This window comes from Puma concolor, chromosome B4 (genome assembly GCF_028749965.1).
Source record: "Puma concolor isolate L17-30 chromosome B4, mPumCon1.1.hap2, whole genome shotgun sequence".
Lineage (NCBI taxonomy): Eukaryota > Metazoa > Chordata > Mammalia > Carnivora > Felidae > Puma > Puma concolor.
The window spans coordinates 112,021,022-112,039,025 of record NC_141673.1 but is presented as its reverse complement, the minus strand read 5'-3'; the positions used below and the strand labels follow the sequence as shown (position 1 = coordinate 112,039,025).

The window sequence follows — 18,004 nt, the reverse complement described above, 5'->3', positions numbered from 1 at the left end:
CTCTTCCCAAGAACATCTCCAAGTGTGCTGTTCAGTGAAATTCAGGCGAAGATGATACCTAGAGTGGACAGTTGACAAAAAATGTTTGAATAAAAATATTAAGATAATATATGACACTTCCTTCATACAAGAAAAGGGCAAGGAAAGAGGTAACAATGTACAATTTTCTTTTGCAAATTCTCATCTTCTCTGGCTTGAAATTAAGTATGCAAACCCTTGATTTAAAGATGAGTTAGTAAAATATAATTTTGTGATGTTGTCAAAGACCAGACTCTGTGGCTGACTAATAGACCCAGAAGGACAGAACTCAAAGCACATTATTTTGGCTTGAGGTTCATTCATGACAAGATACCGTACGCTTATATCAATATTTACTGTAACACAATTTACACATACTCTCTTGTAATTCAGAGAGATGTTTTTCCAAAGGTAATATATAATATAAGTACAACAGCAGCAAAATCATGTCTTATGCCTTATGGGAAGCTGAACTGAGCTCTTCTGTCTTCATATAATTCTTTAGTTAAATCCTGTCAGTACAAAAGGCTTCTCGGTAGTATTACAAAGAAAGCACAGCACTTATGATAAGATTTTTTTTGATATAATTGTTTTATAAGCTTATACCCTCCTAAGAAATAGTAATAACCAGCAATGTATGAAAATGATACCATAAGGAATATTGAATATTAAAGTCTATTACTATCTATTGCAGCTGTTCCCTTACTTAAATCATTTCATTCACATAAATTCATATGCAGAAGTGAATGAGACACAGAAATATTTCAGTGGGATTCCAATTTCATGTGTTTTACAGGACAACAGGGAATAAAATCAGTGCTTTTATCAAAACATTTTCAGGCTGGTACAGGTTTGCTCTGCTACTGCTTGGGGAACAACGAGGAACCATCTGAATCAGGGGAAAGCATGTCCAGATTCAGAATGCTGGTCTTCAGTGATATTCATATGTTTTCAGTGTCCCTAGAACTCTAATCCAATGTTTATCTGTCAGGGAAAACTTTGAGAAGGTGTTACAAATTCTAATTTATTTTAAGAGGGACTGAGAATATGATATATTCTGCAGCAGAATTTAAGTTCTAGGAGAGAAGGAGCATGGTATGTTTTTAATCACTGCCATATGCCAGCGATCTAACACACTTCCTGTATATAGTAGATTAGTAGATGCTCAATAAACGTCTGCCGGAGAATACTGTCCTGTGAATGTGAAGTCCTTCAGGTTTAGAAAAAGACCTAATAAAGAGCAGTATACTTGTGAACTTACTGTGGAGACTTTTCATTTAGCACTTCAAAGGATCTGCATTTTATTTTTTTAATGTCTATTTATTTATTTTGAGACAGAGAGAGAGAGAGAGAGAGAGAGAGTGAGGGAGGGAGGGAAGAGGAGGGACAGAGAGAGAGGGAGTTCAAACCCACAAACCATGCTATCATGATCTGAGCGAAATCCAGAGTCAAACACTTAACCAGCTGAGCCACCCAGGTGCCCCTATAGGACTTATATTTAAAAAATCATTTAATAATTTTTGAGACAAAATAATAAATTTTGGCATCAAATACAAACTCTACGTCTCAGGAAAACCATTCCAGTAGGCTACTCTGAGGGATTAGCATTTATATTTATATTACGAAAGTGAATTTTTATCTTATGAAAGTGAATTTTAAGTTAAGGTTCAGTGTTCCCTTGTTACGGAAATTAACTGTTTATTGTTAACAAATTCTCCATTTGAAAAATAAAAACAATAAAGAAATAATAGTCAATAACCTTTCCAAAACTGGTCACCTCAACACTGAGTACTCAACTTTCATTGCAAAATAGGAATATACTACAGGATGGCATGAGTGGTCAAGCAATCTGAATAGTTCCACTTTATACATATAACATAGATTTTAAAATTAAGAAAAACACTTAAACCATTTGGATATAATTTTCAGTTTATATGATTTCCTAGGCACTTCCTTTTAGTTGATTTAAAAATGTAGGAAGTTGACATGGCGCCTGGGTGGCTCAGTCGGTTAAGCATCAGACTTCAGCTCAGGTCATGATCTCACTATTTGTGGGTTCGAAAATCCCCTCATCAGGCTCTGTGCTGACAGCTCGGAGCCTGGAGCCTGCTTCAGATTCTGTGTCTCCCCCCCCACCCTCCCTCTTGTCTCTCTCTCTCTAAAATAAAGAGACATTAAAAAAAATTTATTTTTTAATGTGGGGAGTTGAGCATTGGTTAAAAACATAAACAAACTCTACTTTTTTTTTAACAAGGTTTGCTCTATAAATTCTCAGCTCCCACCTATTTCCTATGGATGGCACATAAATTATAACAGAACTATAAACTTTTTTTAGGTTTAATATAATCACATAAATATATAATTCCTGTTAAATTGTCAAATGCCCCATTATGCAAGAAAGTATGTTTCTGCTTAGCAAGTTTTTACAATTTGGGAAAACATGATCATAACCTTCAAGAGAGGATATTCTTCCTACTCGTTCCTAACTACATACCTGCTACATGTATTCAGAGCCAGCCATGGCACTGTGCAATAGATATCACTGAAAAAGCATGCAGTCAAGGGGAAAATATTCAACCCTTTAGTAAAGGAGAAAGGAGACACAGGAGAATAGGAGGGGAGACTTACATTTTTGACAAGGTCACAAGAGAAACAGACTCTCCCCTTTCAGGGGCTTTGAAATAAGCATCCCACTTTGATAAATCAAATGAACAAGCCATTATTTCATTGTTTCTCTCTCCTAGGAACAACACTACTGAACAGAAGAGAAACTGTTGGCTCCCAACAGGAAGGTATGGCCGTTTTCAAAAAGAGAACCAACTGAAGGTGCTTTTAAGATCCCAGTGTTATTTGTTGAGCTGGAGACAGAAATACTAGTGCACACTTAGGGATATTTTGATCACATATTTAAGAGAACAAATCATAGTCCACAGACAATGCAATAAAGAGAGCAAAGATAATTTATAGTGTTTTGAAGCAAAGTCCCAGAACCTGCCATTCTTTGTCCAATATTAGGACAAAAACTTAGTCTTATTACAATTTCAAATGCTAGAGTCTTCTTTTCATTTTTTATACTTTACCTCATTGCACTTGCTTATTCGCCTTGCAACAATGAGCTGGATCATTCCTCGCTTGTTCCCTTCAGTGGACATAGACCTTCGGAGGGTTTCCATGGCATCTTGGTTTGTCTTGCCCAACAGGGATTCTCCATTCACTGCTATCAGTTGATCATTCACCCGAAGCCTTCCATCCTGGGAAGAAAACAGGTAGAAATAAGTGCTATTAAATACACTGTTATAAAAGAAGTTGCTTTCTCTTTAGTAAATAAATAAATAAATAAATAAATAAATAAATAAATAAATAAATAAATACAAGGGGGATAAAAAGAGGCTTTAATCCTAATGGATTATGCCCAATTGAACACGAGCACAATAATGTCTAAGCAGCCACTGCAGCCTGTGTCTATTTCAATCATTTATACATTTGTAAACTAAGTCATTATCATAATCTGTTTACCAAAATAGCATACTAATTTAAAGGATACAAAGTGATTACTTTCTTGCTTCCAGAGACACCCATAGAGGTTATTTACAACCCAAGACAAGAAAAAGCTCAAGGCTGTTACACAATTGCAGAGAGGTGCCCCCTTAACAAATAGCCAGGAAACTTTCTCCAGACTGGGGAATAGTCTAGGTGATCCATAGTCAAGGAAGGAGAAGATGAGCTTTACTGCAGGGCAGTTCTGTGCCAGAACCTCCGCTAAGTCTTTGCACAGATTATCTTCTTTCAACTATAAGGGCTATGGGTTGTAAATTCTGTGAGACCAAAAATGGGGACTTGAAGCTATGATTTCATCCCCAAATGAGAGACCACCAAGATTTCTATTAGTTTGATCATGCATGGGCTACTATGAAGAAAACAAAAGACACTTGGTAAGTGTTACAGGGTATCTGAATATGTTGCTCCAAAACACACCATTTTGGCATAAGGACTATTTTGAGCTGAAGGCAACTGAAAAATGGCAGATGGAGAAGGAGCTCTCTGTTCTTCCCTTCTCTGGCTAAGTGCAGGGCATAGAGTTCCTCTTAGGAAGATGTCTCCTTTCCTCTCTCAAACCAGTAAAAAAATGACCCTCATCACGAGAGACACAGAGAGCACTGAGATTAGTCAGCCTACAAAACAGACCGTACAAAATAAACCTTATCTTCCACTAGTTTCTGCCATATATTTACCGTCCTACAATTTGCCACCCCAAAGCCCCAACCCCCTTTTCCTCGTCCAATCACTGCTCCACAATTCATTGCCCTTTGCTAAAATGGTATCTGGTTTCTGAGTCTAACCACTTCTTTAGGTTTCTCTTTTCTGTAGAACCCCTGTATGTGGAAAATTTTAAATATTAACATCAATAAAATTTGTGAACATGTTCTGTTCATCTGTCTTTTGCCAGTTGAATTCACAGGCCATAGATAAAGAACACAAGAGGGTAGAGGAACAAGAAATCCGCCCCCACACTGTGTATATGTTTCCAAGATAGGAATAGGGTTGTACTTAAATATTTTTGTTAATGTGCATAAGCTGGGTAAAGTTAACATTTGCTTACTTTAGATGCTGCTCCTCCATTAATAATGGACTTGACGAAGATTCCCAAATCTGCATGGTTCTCTTTGGACCGGTTACCTTTGACACTGACACCAAGACCCGCTGATCCTGAATCATTAAGTGGAACTTCAAACGTCAGAAATTCCCTGGTGCCATCAGGTGTGAGAACAATATCCTCATCTTCTGCTTTCTAGTAGGAAACAAAATTGCACAGCACGTTATATTCCAATGTTCCTTTCTCATAGCTATTTTTAAAAACTGCTAATGAGCAGTCTGTAATCCTCACACACAGTATTTCCACCAAAGTTCCGTGACAAGATCCATGATAACTGCATCTGCACCCCCTCCAGATGATTCCTGGAACCAGCTGTTAATATTTTCATGTGGCACTTGTTTCAATATTGAAACAAACTCAAACCAGATTCTGAGAAAAGTAGGGAAAAATACAGCTGAAGACTGAAGACATGTAGACTCCTAGAATTTGGGATCTTTTTTTTTTTTTTTGGTCTGTTTATATATCCTAAACCACAAAAGTAAAACAGTTAACAGCAGGAATCAAAATAAATAAATACAACTCATTTGTCTTTTTATTCACCAGGAATTTCTGATGTTATTAACAGTTTACTATTCACTAATGGTATATCATTTTATTCGCAAATAATAAGTTGTGATGGTACAAAGTCAGCAGAAAAAGGTATTCATTTTCAGAGAGCCACTAGAGAGCTTTAACCTTCAATATCCGTGAGATAGAAACAACATTAGAGAAAAGCTTTCCACAATACCGTACCATACATAATACAGCTGGGGGATAATATCCAAGCAATCCAGCTTAATTAATTAGTTGCATATGCAAGCTTTGATTTCATAACTGTAGTCATCACTGAATAAGAAGACTGTTTCAGAACACAACACATTGAAGACACACCGACTCCTGCCCATTTCCCTAAAGCAGCAAGAAGAAACGAAAGCTGAGAGTATAACCTGATGAGCCGCAGACAGACAGCATGTTCGGTCATCAAAACACTTGTACACACCAGGGACAGAGCAGTCTGTCTTCTGACTTCTCCCAAGTAATCCCACCCATGACCAAGACTTTAACCTCTTATATCTCTACACTGCTCATCTTCAAAGCGGTAAGGACAGAATTCTTTTTCAAAGTTACTATTTCCAACCACATAACAGCTATGTGGCACAGAGCCTTCAAATCACATCGAAATGCCTCAGCTAGTCCTAAAACACATTCTTGCTCTTCTTTTTCTAATTTTGAAATATTTCTCCACCATGCACCTAGTCACTCAAACTGGAATGATCAAATTATAATTGAAAACTGGTTAAACATCTAATGGTACATAATTAGGCTAGACTATCTAATGAATCCTTTAAAGTGTGCTTTTAAAAATGGCTCAGTCACACGTGTGAAAGTAACCTATTGCAGAGCAATGGGGGTAGACTTCAACTTTTTTTCTGGGTCCCCAAATTTTTTTTAATTTTTCTAATAACAATCAGAATTAACAATAATTTTTTTTAATTTGGAGATTTAACATCTCCACCAGATATAATACTCTTTGTAAGTATAGCATTTATCGATAAAAGATTATTTTTTAGATTAGCATAATCCAAATGATATGTTTTTTTAAATCTCCAAATCCATAATAATGTGATTTGTAAAGTAACATTTTTAACTTACTAATATCGAGTATTAGCATTTTATAGTAAGGCATTCTTTGTGCCATCTTTGCAAAAGACAACCTCATAGTTGCCAGAACAAGGTATGTTTCAAAAAAAATAAAATAAAATTACTAATATGTCAAAGACAGGAAAACTATAAAAAATGCAAAATAAAAACAACTTGAAAAGATACGGGTCATTGCTATGTTTACTGTATACAAAGAAAATACATTTCAGTGTCAAAGTCAAAATCAAACCTAAGCCTGCTCATTATAAAATTGTTCATATTTAAACTATTTCCAGAGAATAATCAAATAAAACCAATGTATTGGGGAGAAAAAATATATCAAATACTCATATCAAAATATTGATGTCATAGCACATATTTACCATGTTAATACTATTCTTACTAATACTAATACTATATATCTATTTTGCTTTATAAACTTTGTATTCAGATGGTTCAAAACAACTAAAAAGTACTAAGAAATGACTTTGTGTGAATTCATACAGCTATCTCAATATAAAATCTGTTATAAAAACAATGTATAAATAAATGTTGATGTCTGAAATACAAAATAGTATCAAAACACACCATAGCCTCCTTCAGAATTACTTCAAATTCAGAAGTATTTAAAGGCAAAACATACTTTCTGAATCAGAACCAGTATTTATATTCCTGGAAAAGTTGCATTTAAAAAGAAAGACCTAAAAACCAAAGATAGTCCTTAGCTGGGCACATTTAGGTCTGATCATTGAGTACATCTGTTTGCCTCAAATCTGGAAGGTTCTTAATTGTCATTTACTGATTTAGATCTTCAGTTTGGCTTTTTAATGTTTACTGATTTTTACATTTCCATAATGTTTTACTAAGGCTTAAAATTCTCATTTATTTTTCTACTTGAAAAATCAAGATAAGGAACTGACTGAATATATGAAGAAAAATTTTAATCAAGGTGGAATCATTTCCTGACATGCCCTACCCTGAACCTGTCTTAAAGGAGACTATTTTCTCCACGGGAAAGTTTCATTTATTATGAAAACTGCAGGATGGGAATAATATTCTTTTTCAGCTTTCTTATCAAGTGTTAAGTCATTATTATCATTAAAACATTTAAGTGAGAGATTGTACTTTCCTTTGCTATTTCATTATTAATCCATTTGGCTCTTGACATAAGACTGAAACTAATGCCAGCGTTTAGAACTTAATTTTCTGGCAGCAAAATGTTTTAAAAAAATTTTGCTCTTCAAAAACCATTTTAAATGCCACTATATTATAGAGAACTTTTTTTAACGAAGTTTTCTAATATGGAGATCTCTTCATTCTGATACAAAGGAGAAACTAATTTTCTATCACCTTGATTGTTTCCATCCGGATTCAACTGTTTCTTGAGTCAAATTCTTTCAACAAAACACAATAAATGTGTTTCCTTTAATTTGCCTCTCAAGCCATTTGTACGTGACCATGTCACTCAAGCTCATACGTCCCTCACGTACACACGTATGAACACCCCGAGTGTTATTTTGCATTGATGCAACCTATCATTTTTTCCTTTACCTAGTACTCAAACTGGCATTATGGCTTAGCATATTAGAAGTAAGAAGCCTGCTGGATGGGCACTATGAAAGCTATTTGCTTTCCCACTATCCTCAGAATAGCAGAAATACTTATATCTGAAGGGAGATAGAAAAATAGCCACAAGTGTGCAGCACCAAGGCCCAGACAGGTTCCCTTCTTCCCCAGAAAATAGTCCCAATAGCTGTGGAAACAGCTGGCTCACAGGTCCCTTTGATCCTGGTTAATCTGAAAAAATGGGTAGATCTATAAGAGAAGAAATAAAAGTTGATTATCTTTAAGTAGTTGAAAAATAATCATGAGCAGAGTCATCTCTGGGCTTCAGTATATTAAAATACTAGTAAGAGAGCACAAAATATTATGAAAAGGGGCAAAAGAAATAGGATATATATGCATGTCATATGGGACCATAAAATTACAGATGTGAGTCCAATAGCTGATTGCAGGCTCTGAAATAAATGACTCAACAAACATTCTACCATTTGTGAAATAAAAGGAGATAAATATAAATATATAAAATCTGCCTTCAATGCCTGCTAATATATTGGTCATTGGCCCCGGTTCCTGATACAGAGCTCCAAAAACCCTTGTAATTCCAGGTAAGAGTGTTTGACACAGAACTCCTAAATCCCATGGGATTTTCTGGATGTTAGGGATATCTTTTCTAATGAGGTGACACTTGGTGGGTTCCTTGGTGGCTCCTGAATGGACTCTTATCACCAGAAGCCATGATTAGAGGTTTGGAACTTTAGTCCAAGCCCATTCTCCAAAGAGGGCTGAAAATGGAGTTAATAATTGATGAGGCATCCATAAAAATCCCAAAAGTATGGGGTTTGGAGAGCTTCCAGGGTGATAAACACATCCATGTACCAGAACGGGGGCACACCCCAACTCCAAAGGAATAGCTCTTGAGCTTGAGGACTTCCAGACTTCACCCTGTATATCTCTTCATTTGGGCTTTCCATGTGTGCCCTTTAAAATATTCTGAGTGGGAGCCAGTCTTGTGGGCTGAGTCCTTAACTTGTGAGGTCTAACACTAATTCCAGAGGGTATCAGAAGTACATGGTGTGGAAAACTCACACATTGAGTGTGAGCAGAACGGCAAGGTGTTTTGCTGCTCATTTTTCCACTATAATTAATTGACTTCTCACTCCCTTTTCCATGGAGTTAGTATCATTATTACACAAAACTGATGAAGTACAAACAAAAAGATGAACACTGCCACATCAAATAAGAGAGATGTGAAGAAGGAATACATTAAAGAAAGATAAGTGGACCAAAATAATCACCATCATCATCATCATCATCGTCTACTTGCAACAAAGCTTATCAAACTGCTGAAAAAAATTTGTTTTAAGTAATGAATGTAAGAATGCAGAAGGTATGGTGAAATGGGCACTTTCTTGCACTACTGGTGAAATATAAAAAGGTACAGACATTTATAGAAGTCAATTTGACAACGCTTATCAAAAGCCTCTACATTTTGTTTATCATTTAACCCAGAAATAGTACTTTAGTAATATGTCCTAAAAAAACTACCAGAGGTCAGGAACAAAGATTTAACTGTTCAGATGTCCACTGCTTTAATAGGACAGCTAAAAATTAAAAACAACCTTTACATATGATATTAAGTAGATTAACACTATTCAGCTATTAACGTGTCTTTAGAAAGTGTCCCATTTGGGGGAAGAGAAAAACATTTATGACTAAGAAATTGGGTTTTATCCTGTGAGCTTTCTTAACTTCTAATACTTCACCCAGTATAAGCCTTGATATCCTATTTTAATAAATTCTTTAATGTCTGTCTTCTCAGTAAAAGCATTAGGAGGAATATATCACTGTGTCCTTCTGCTTAGGACATAACATTCATTACCTACATGATATGTGCCAAGGACATGATATATATTAGCTACATTAGTAAAGAAGAAAATCATTTTAAAAAGTACACATCAAAATGGTGGCACTGAAGTCACATAATTGCAGGTGATTTTTCCCCTCTACGCTGACTGAATTTCATACTATCCACTATACACTACTTTTTGTACTATAAAAATCCCACTATGTGCCATTTCTTCAATTTCTCTTGCTCTTCAAAACCCAGTGTGGGAAAGAAAGGATAGGAGGATGGTTATACATGTTGGGCAGGAGCTGGTGCCCAGAGGGGAAATCTTATGGTAGCTCTCACAAAACCATTATGCAGTAATGCAGAACATCATACTCTCAAGCTAACAAAAGGCTTACAAAAGATTACATTTATTCAATACAAAGAGCTTAAATAATATGCAGTTATCACACATAGGAAGAACGAGTTCTTGTTTTTAATAAAAAGAGGAGGATTTTTTTAAAAAGAGAAGTTATCTTGGTTTCATTTAGTTATTGCACAAAAGAATAGTCCTCCAAATTTCTTGAAGTTATACATTTCAATTTATCCCATATGTGTGATGAATGTTTATACACAGTATCTGTGCTGATATGTTAAGGTTAATTATTCTTATTAGCAAAGTCAAAATGTCACATCTGGCCTTCCTGTACTCTATTCCAAATCAAATGGTAGACGTAAAATAAGTAAAATCTAAAGAATTGATTTGCTTGATTATATAAATACTGATAACAAAATGTTGTTTTTTTTTTTCAGGGGAAATTAGAAAGTATTTTGTTTTCTTTGTTTGTTTTTTTTTAATATAAGAAATTTATTGTCAAATTGGTTTCCATACAACACCCAGTGCTCATCCCAAAAGGTGCCCTCCTCAATACCCTAACAAAATGTTTTTACAGTTATTAATCTATAATGTCAAGTCATAAAAATCCTTATCAAATTAAAAAATTCCACACAAATCCAAATTGAGGCACATTCTCAAAGTAACTTGTTCTTCAAAACTGAAAAGATAAACTGAAGAAGTGTTCCACATTAAGGAAGACAAAAGAGACATGACAACTAAATTCCACACATGGTCCTGAATTGGAAACCAGAGCAGAATTTGATTCATATGAATTCATTCATTCATTCATTCATTCATTCATTCATTCATCTCTGCTTGCAATAGAGAACATTAATTGGGGCAAGTGGTACTACAATACTGTCAAATCAATGTTAGTTTCATGATTTTGGTAACTCTAATGTGGTTACATAAGAAAATGTCCTTGTTATTAGGATAGACACAGTGAAATATTTACAGATAAAGGGGAATTACATCTACAACTTATTCTCAGTTCAGAAAAAAAATATATATAGTGGGAAGAAAAGGAGAAAAAATAGACAGAAGGGGAGTGGAGGATGAAAGTAATTATGTATCAAATGTGGTTAAATAATAACAATTGGGGAATGTGGTGAAGGGTATACTGGAAGTCTCTGTACTATTTTTGAAAGTCTAACATTTCAGAATAAAAATTATATGTAATAACTAATCCAGAATAGTTTTGCTATACCTAAAACACTTTTCATTTTAAAATAGATATTTCTACCAATATAAAAAAATAACCTAAGAGTTCAACAGCAAAGAAATCATGTAATAAATTTAAAAAATATTAATTTTATTACTATCCACAAAGGAGGATAATAAAAAAATAACTAAGATTTCTCAGGGAAAGCACACCAAACACTAAGGAACCCCTATCTTACTGTAGTAATAGTAAGCAATTTCAAATGAATTCCTTAAAGTTAACACAGAGATTGACTGTACAAAATCATTATGATATTTGTAATATCATGAAAACATTATTCTATCCCAACTTTGAAGAAACATAGTTTTAAAATAAGTTTGAATTAGGGCATCTGGCTGACTCAGTTGGAAGAGCCCGAGACTCTTGGTCTCAGGGTCGTTAAGTTCAAGCCCCATGTTGGATAGAGAGATTACTAGAAAAAAATAAATTAAAAAAAAAAAGTTTGAGCCATTTAATTCAAGCTTTTTCCTTTGAATTATAAGTTTAAAATAAGTTTGAGCATTTAATAGTATAAGATGTTATAAAATGTTTTGTGACAATAGCAATATTTGCTGCTCAAAACCAAACAATTAAGGTCAACATATGATTAGTATATGATAGTATATTTCTCCATCAAAAAACTCAGAAAAGAAAGTTTTTGTATACTTTTATGTGTTCTCTAGAGTATCAAAATTAATTTACATTATAGGCCTGCAGAAGTGCTTGATGACGAGTTTAACACAATGAATTTGTATAAAAATATTGATGGAGATGTAATGAACCAAAATCCTCTCCCTCCTTATGCTTCCTCTTTGCTTTGTCTGACTTAAGTTTTTTTTTTCTTTCCAGCTTTTTTGAGATATAATTAATATATAACATTGTGAAAGTTTATGGTGTACAATGGGTTGAGTTGATATACTGACATTGAAAAATGATTACCATATTGAAAAATCATTAGCTAACACCTCCACCCATCACATACTTATATATTCTTTTTGTGGTAAGAACAGTTACGGTCTATTCTCTTTGCAACTTTCAAGTATATAATTATTATACTACTTACTATAATCATTATTCTGTACATTAGATCCCCAGAACTTCTTCATCTTATAAGTGGAAGCTTACACTTTTTAACCACATCTCCTGGTTCCTGCCATCACCCAGGCTCTGGTAAACATCATTCTAGTCTGTTTCTATGAGTTTGGCTGTTTTAGATTCCACCTATAAATGATATATAATATTTGCTTCTGTGACTTCTTTCTTGTACTATAATGCCCTCAAGGTCCATCTGTGCTGTTGCAAATGGCAGGATGTCCTTCTTTCTCGTGGCTGAATAACATTCGTGTGTGTGTGTGTGTGTGTGTGTGTGTGTGTGTGTGTGTGTGTGTGTGTGTATTACATCTTCTTTTTCTATTAATCTATTGATGAACACTTAGGTTATTTCCATATCTTGGCTATTGTAAAAAAAAGTTACAACGAATAGGGGAGTGCAGGGATCTCTTTGGGATCCTGATTTCAATTTCTTTGCATATATACTCAAAAGTGGGATTGCTAGATCATACAGTTCTATTTTTAATGTTATGAGAAACCTCAATACTATTTTCCATTGTAGTTGCACCAATTTACATCCCCCATCAACAATGCACAGGGTTCCCCTTTCCCACGTTCTCCCGACACTTGTAATTTTGCTTATCATTTTGAAGATAGTCACTCTAACAGGTGTGAGGTTATTCTTGTGATTTTGATTTGCATTTCCCTGATGATCAATGATGCTCAGTTAAAGGCCAAACAAAATAGAAACATAGTACTTTTTTATGGATCTCTTGATCATTTGTATGTCTTCTCTGGAAAAACTTCTACTCAGTTCCTCTGCCTATTTTTAAATCAGACTGTTTGGATTTTTTGCTATGGGGTTGTATGAGTTCTTCATGTATCTTGGATATTGACCCCTTATCAGATGGATGATTTGCCAACATGTTCTCCCATTCTATAGGTAGTCTTTTCATTCTGTTGATTTCCTTTGCTGTGCAGAAGCTTTTTAATTTGACATAGTTGCATTGTTTATTTTTGCTTTTGGTGTCAAATCCAAAAAATCAGCAGCAAGTCCAACTTCAAGTTGCTATCCACCCTATCTTCTCGGAGTTTCATGGTTTCATAAATCCACTTAAATCTTTAATCCATTTGTGTTGAAATTTGTGTATGGTGTAAAATGCAACTGTAGTTTCATTCTTTTGCATGTGGGCATCAAGTTTTCTCAACACAACTATCATTTCCCCATTATATATTCTTGGGTCCCTTATCATAATTAAATTGGCCATATATAGATAGGGTTATTTCTGGGCTCTTTATGCTGTTCCATTGAGCCTGTATATCCCTTTTTATGCCAATACTTTACTGTTTTGATTACTGTAGCTTTGTAATATAGTTTGAACTCAGGCAGTTCAAACTATATTGATAGTTTATGATCAATACTTTATTATACTTACTATCAAGTAAATAAGCTTCTCAGAGGCAGTGTAAAGACTCTAATTTAGCTGTTCTCTCTTAACATTACTTTGGCTGCCAGGGGTCTTTAATAGTTCAGTGTGAATTTTAGTATTGTTTTTCCATGTCTGAGAAAAAAACGTCACTGGGATTTTGATAGGGATTGCATTAAATCTGTAGATCACTTTGGGTGATCTACAATATGGACATTTTCACAATATTAATCCTTTAAATCCATGAGCACTGAGGACATTTCCATTTATTTGTGTCACCGTCAACTTCTTTCACCAATGTCTTACAGTTTTCAGTGTTCGGATTTTTCACCTCCCTGGTTAAATTTATTCCTAAGTATTTCATTTTTTTGATGCTATTGCAAATGGGATTGTTCTCTTAATTTCTTCTACGGTTTTCTCATTTTACAGTGGGGTCATTATGGTAGCATTTACTTGATCTACTATAACCATTAGTTAAATGAACCTATTAATGATGATGCTTATTATCTAGCTCATTAAATCTCTAAATCAAGACTAAATCTTCTGAAGGTAGCCTATCAAGATGCCTCCTGATCTTCAGGGAGGTTCTCAAAGACTCCCCAATGTTTCCCTGCAGTTTCCATAGAGAGAACCCATTAACTCTTTTGGAATGAATTTTGAATTCATGACATTAGGCATGGACTATATCTTATCTTTAATGTCTAGTATCATCTCTAAACCATATTATTCTAAAGTCCTACTCTTATCTAATAGCCTTGAATCTGTTTAACATAAAATTATATTTTGGGGGTACCAGGGTGGCTCAGTCAGTTAAGTGTCTGACTTAGGCTCAGGTCATGATCTCAGAGTTCATGAGTTACAGCCCTGTATTGGGCTCTGTGCTGACAGCTCAGAGTCTGGAGCCTGCTTCAGATTCTGTGTCTCCCTCTGTCTCTGCCCCTCCCCCACTTGCACTCTCTCTCAAAAATAAACATTAAAAAAATTATATTTTGACATGGATCTTACTCAAGAGTTCTTGGGGGCTCAGTAAGCAAGTTTGCATTAGTCCTATTTGAAGCCAATGAAGAAACTGACACTTTGGTAAGTTAAGGCCTTCTGGCCAGCAGGTAAATCCAATAACTCATTGTGATGTTAATTTTATATGTCAGCTTATAGGGTGTTTTTGAATGAGATTCATATTTAAATTAGATAAAACACAAGCCTGCACAATGTGGGTGGAGCCCATTCAATCAGTTAAAGGTCAACCAAAACTCACAGGCCTTCCTGAGCCAAGAGATTGTCCAGGAGACTGACATCAGAAGTCATCTGCACCAGTGGCTCTCCAGGGTCTGCAATCCGCTGACTGAAACACTGCAGATTTGGACTTGGTGGCCCTGACAATCACACTAGATAATCCGTTATGCTAAAATCTCTTCCTAAACACAGACGTATCCTATTAGTTCCATTTCTCTGGAGAATCACCGTGACTTAGTACACCCAAGTACTGTCTTGTCCAACCAGGACATCCACATAAGAGTGCTTTCTATCAAGTAAATAAACTTCTCAGAGACAAAGGAGTATGTTCAGGGCACAGAGCAAGTGACACTGAGCCTCTGTTAAATATTTTGGCATTTTGTTCAATCCTGAATGGGTAACTTGAAGCTAAAGTTTCTAATCTTAAAAAAGGACTTCAACTATTTCCATTTTGACCTCAATCTGTACTTTCTAATAGATTAAGTTCTTGTTTTCAGCTTATCTCTTAACTGAGGCAAAAGACACAGTGGGCAAATCATGTCCTCATGGGAACCAAAACTAGCCCCTCAGGCAATAAGGACTCCCCTGAGCCAGCAAGACCCAAGTGTGACTGACCCCAAGACAATGATCAACTCGACATTCACTGCCCACCTGTATGTGTTAGAGACAGTTAGTTAGGTTCTAACAGAAGACCTGGAGGCCAAGAAAAAGGAAGTCAAGGCCAGCTACTGAGAAAGTCAGTTGCCTGTCCTGGCAACAATCCAAAACAAAACCACAAGAAGCTGGATCAAACCAGATAGGCCCAAGATGGCTGACAAAGTAGGCCAGAAACCCCTGACCAAATAAGGAAGAAAAGGCTCAAAACCTGCTTCTGAGAAATCCCCACCCCAAGTAGTGAATATTCCGCACCTTCAATATAAGATAGAAACCCAACCCCCAGGGCACTCTCACATCTTGAGAGGATACTTTCACTTTTTTTAGATTTTTTTTTCAAGTTAATTTATTTGAGAGACAGAGAGAAAGAGAGCCCAAGTGGGGGGAGGAAGAGAGAGAGAGGGCAAGACAGAGAAACCTAAGCAGGCTCCACACTGTAACCACAGAGCCTGATGCAGGGCTCAGACTCACAAACCAGGAGATAATGACCTGAGTCAAAACCAAGAGTTGGATGCTTAACCGACTGAGCCACCCAGGCACCCCAGAGTATACTCTCACTTTAATAAACATTCCTGCTTATGTCTCTTGTATGCTCTATTGTTTCTGTCCTGGAATTCTTTCTCGTAACAAGACCAAGAGCCTTTGGTGCCATCTTTGGGACAGGCTGGGTTGAGGCCTCAGGGCCTGTGGTCTCTCCAGTTCACCCAGCAACACTTGTACCCACCGACCTTTGCTCCACATTTTCCTTATATAAACCTAGAAGTATATTCAGCACTTTGGAGACAATCTTTGAGATATTAGCCTACTGTCTTCCTGGTGTTGGCCTCACTGAAATAAATCCCTCTCTTGTTTCACCTCCAGCCGTCTCTCTGCCTCTGGATTTTGTCAGGAGCAAGCGTCTGAACCTGGTGTATTTGGGACCCAAGAGCTACATGTTCTTGTACCATTGCACCCTGGCTACAATCTGCTGGTCTCATTAATTAAGATGATATTTAGAAGACAATCTGCTGCTCTCATTAATTAAGATGATATTTAGAAGACGTACAGAAAACTTATATCTCATCAATTCAAGAGGTCTAGTAGTCACTGAACTTACTCAACATACCTTAATGACATATTTTCAATTTCTCAGACTAAATCAGTTATGGGTCATTGTAATAATCAACGAACAAACGATTAATTGAGTTTTAGGACCTATCTATTCTCGAGGTGCGTACAATTACATAAAAGTTTAAATAACAAATATCAGAGAATTTCAAGACTTGAATGAATTTAATGACTTGCCCTCAAAAGGTGCAAAGAGAAGCAGAGGCCCAGGAAGTCAATTTTTTTTAAGTTAATAATGTAACATGAAGCCTTTAAAAACCCAAAATGGTATTATATTATATACATATTAAGAGCAGGAACAAAGGCACAGATGTGAGAGGACACATTAAAAACAAAACAAATAACAACAACAAAACACCAAGAAATGGAAAAGAAAATATTTAGAAAAAAAACTGGGATTTCTGACTCAGTTCAGAAAACCCTCATTAGAAAAAATTTCCATTGTAATCAGAAATCAGACCCACATACATATGCATATAACTTCTTTTGTTAGTGATTGGATTGTCATTTGCTGGGCAAATTTTCTCCTGAACACACAAGGCTAGTGGGTGAGAAGTGGAATGAAATGGACCTTGGAATTCTCAGTGGAATACTCCATTGAAAGCCCATGTCACTTCTTCCCTTTAGTGATTGAAAAGGTCAAGACTAATCATCAATTTCCCCACCAGGACTGCCTAAATGTTTTCAGAGAATATGTCTATCTTTACAGCTTACAGCAAGATTTTGTCTCACACTGTCCTAGACCTTAACAGGTGGTGATTATGGGTAATGCCCCCAACTCCCCCCTGCCCCAACACACTAGAAAATCCTCATATAACTTTTGATTCCCCAAAAACTTCACCAATAGCTTACTGATGACCAGAAGCCTTACCGATAACAGAAACGGTCGATTAACACCTATTTTGTGATATGTATTACACACCGTATTCTTACAATAAAGTAAACTAGAGAAAAGAAAATACTATTAAATAAATCATAAGGAAGAAAAAATACGTTTACAGTACTGCACCATATTTATAAAAAAAAAAAAAATCCACATATACATGGACCCACGCTGTTCAAACCCTCATTCAAGGGTTAACTGAACTTTAGGTGTGAAATCATTCTGTTTTGCTAAAAGCTCTGTAAGAAGATTCTAACAATAAAGGGGTGGTTATTTACCGACGGTCACATTGCAAAATACTTCCCCTGTTTGGCATTTACCTTTTCACTATTTCATGGTATGGTTATTGCTATACAAAAGTTACACACA

The 18,004-nt window shown here is 35.7% G+C and overlaps 1 protein-coding gene across 18 annotated transcripts in view; it reads right to left on the bottom strand.

The window, feature by feature from the left end:
- Positions 1-18,004, bottom strand: part of PARD3 (par-3 family cell polarity regulator) — a 680,086-nt gene that overhangs the window by 239,899 nt on the left and 422,183 nt on the right. For all 18 annotated transcript variants that reach the window (XM_086714599.1, XM_086714604.1, XM_086714589.1 and 15 more), the window contains 2 exons: positions 4,619-4,807; positions 3,099-3,269 (listed from right to left, as the gene is read on the bottom strand). In XM_086714599.1, coding sequence (XP_086570725.1) covers positions 3,099-3,269; positions 4,619-4,807 — 360 coding nt within the window. The remainder of the gene's footprint in view (positions 1-3,098; positions 3,270-4,618; positions 4,808-18,004) is intronic.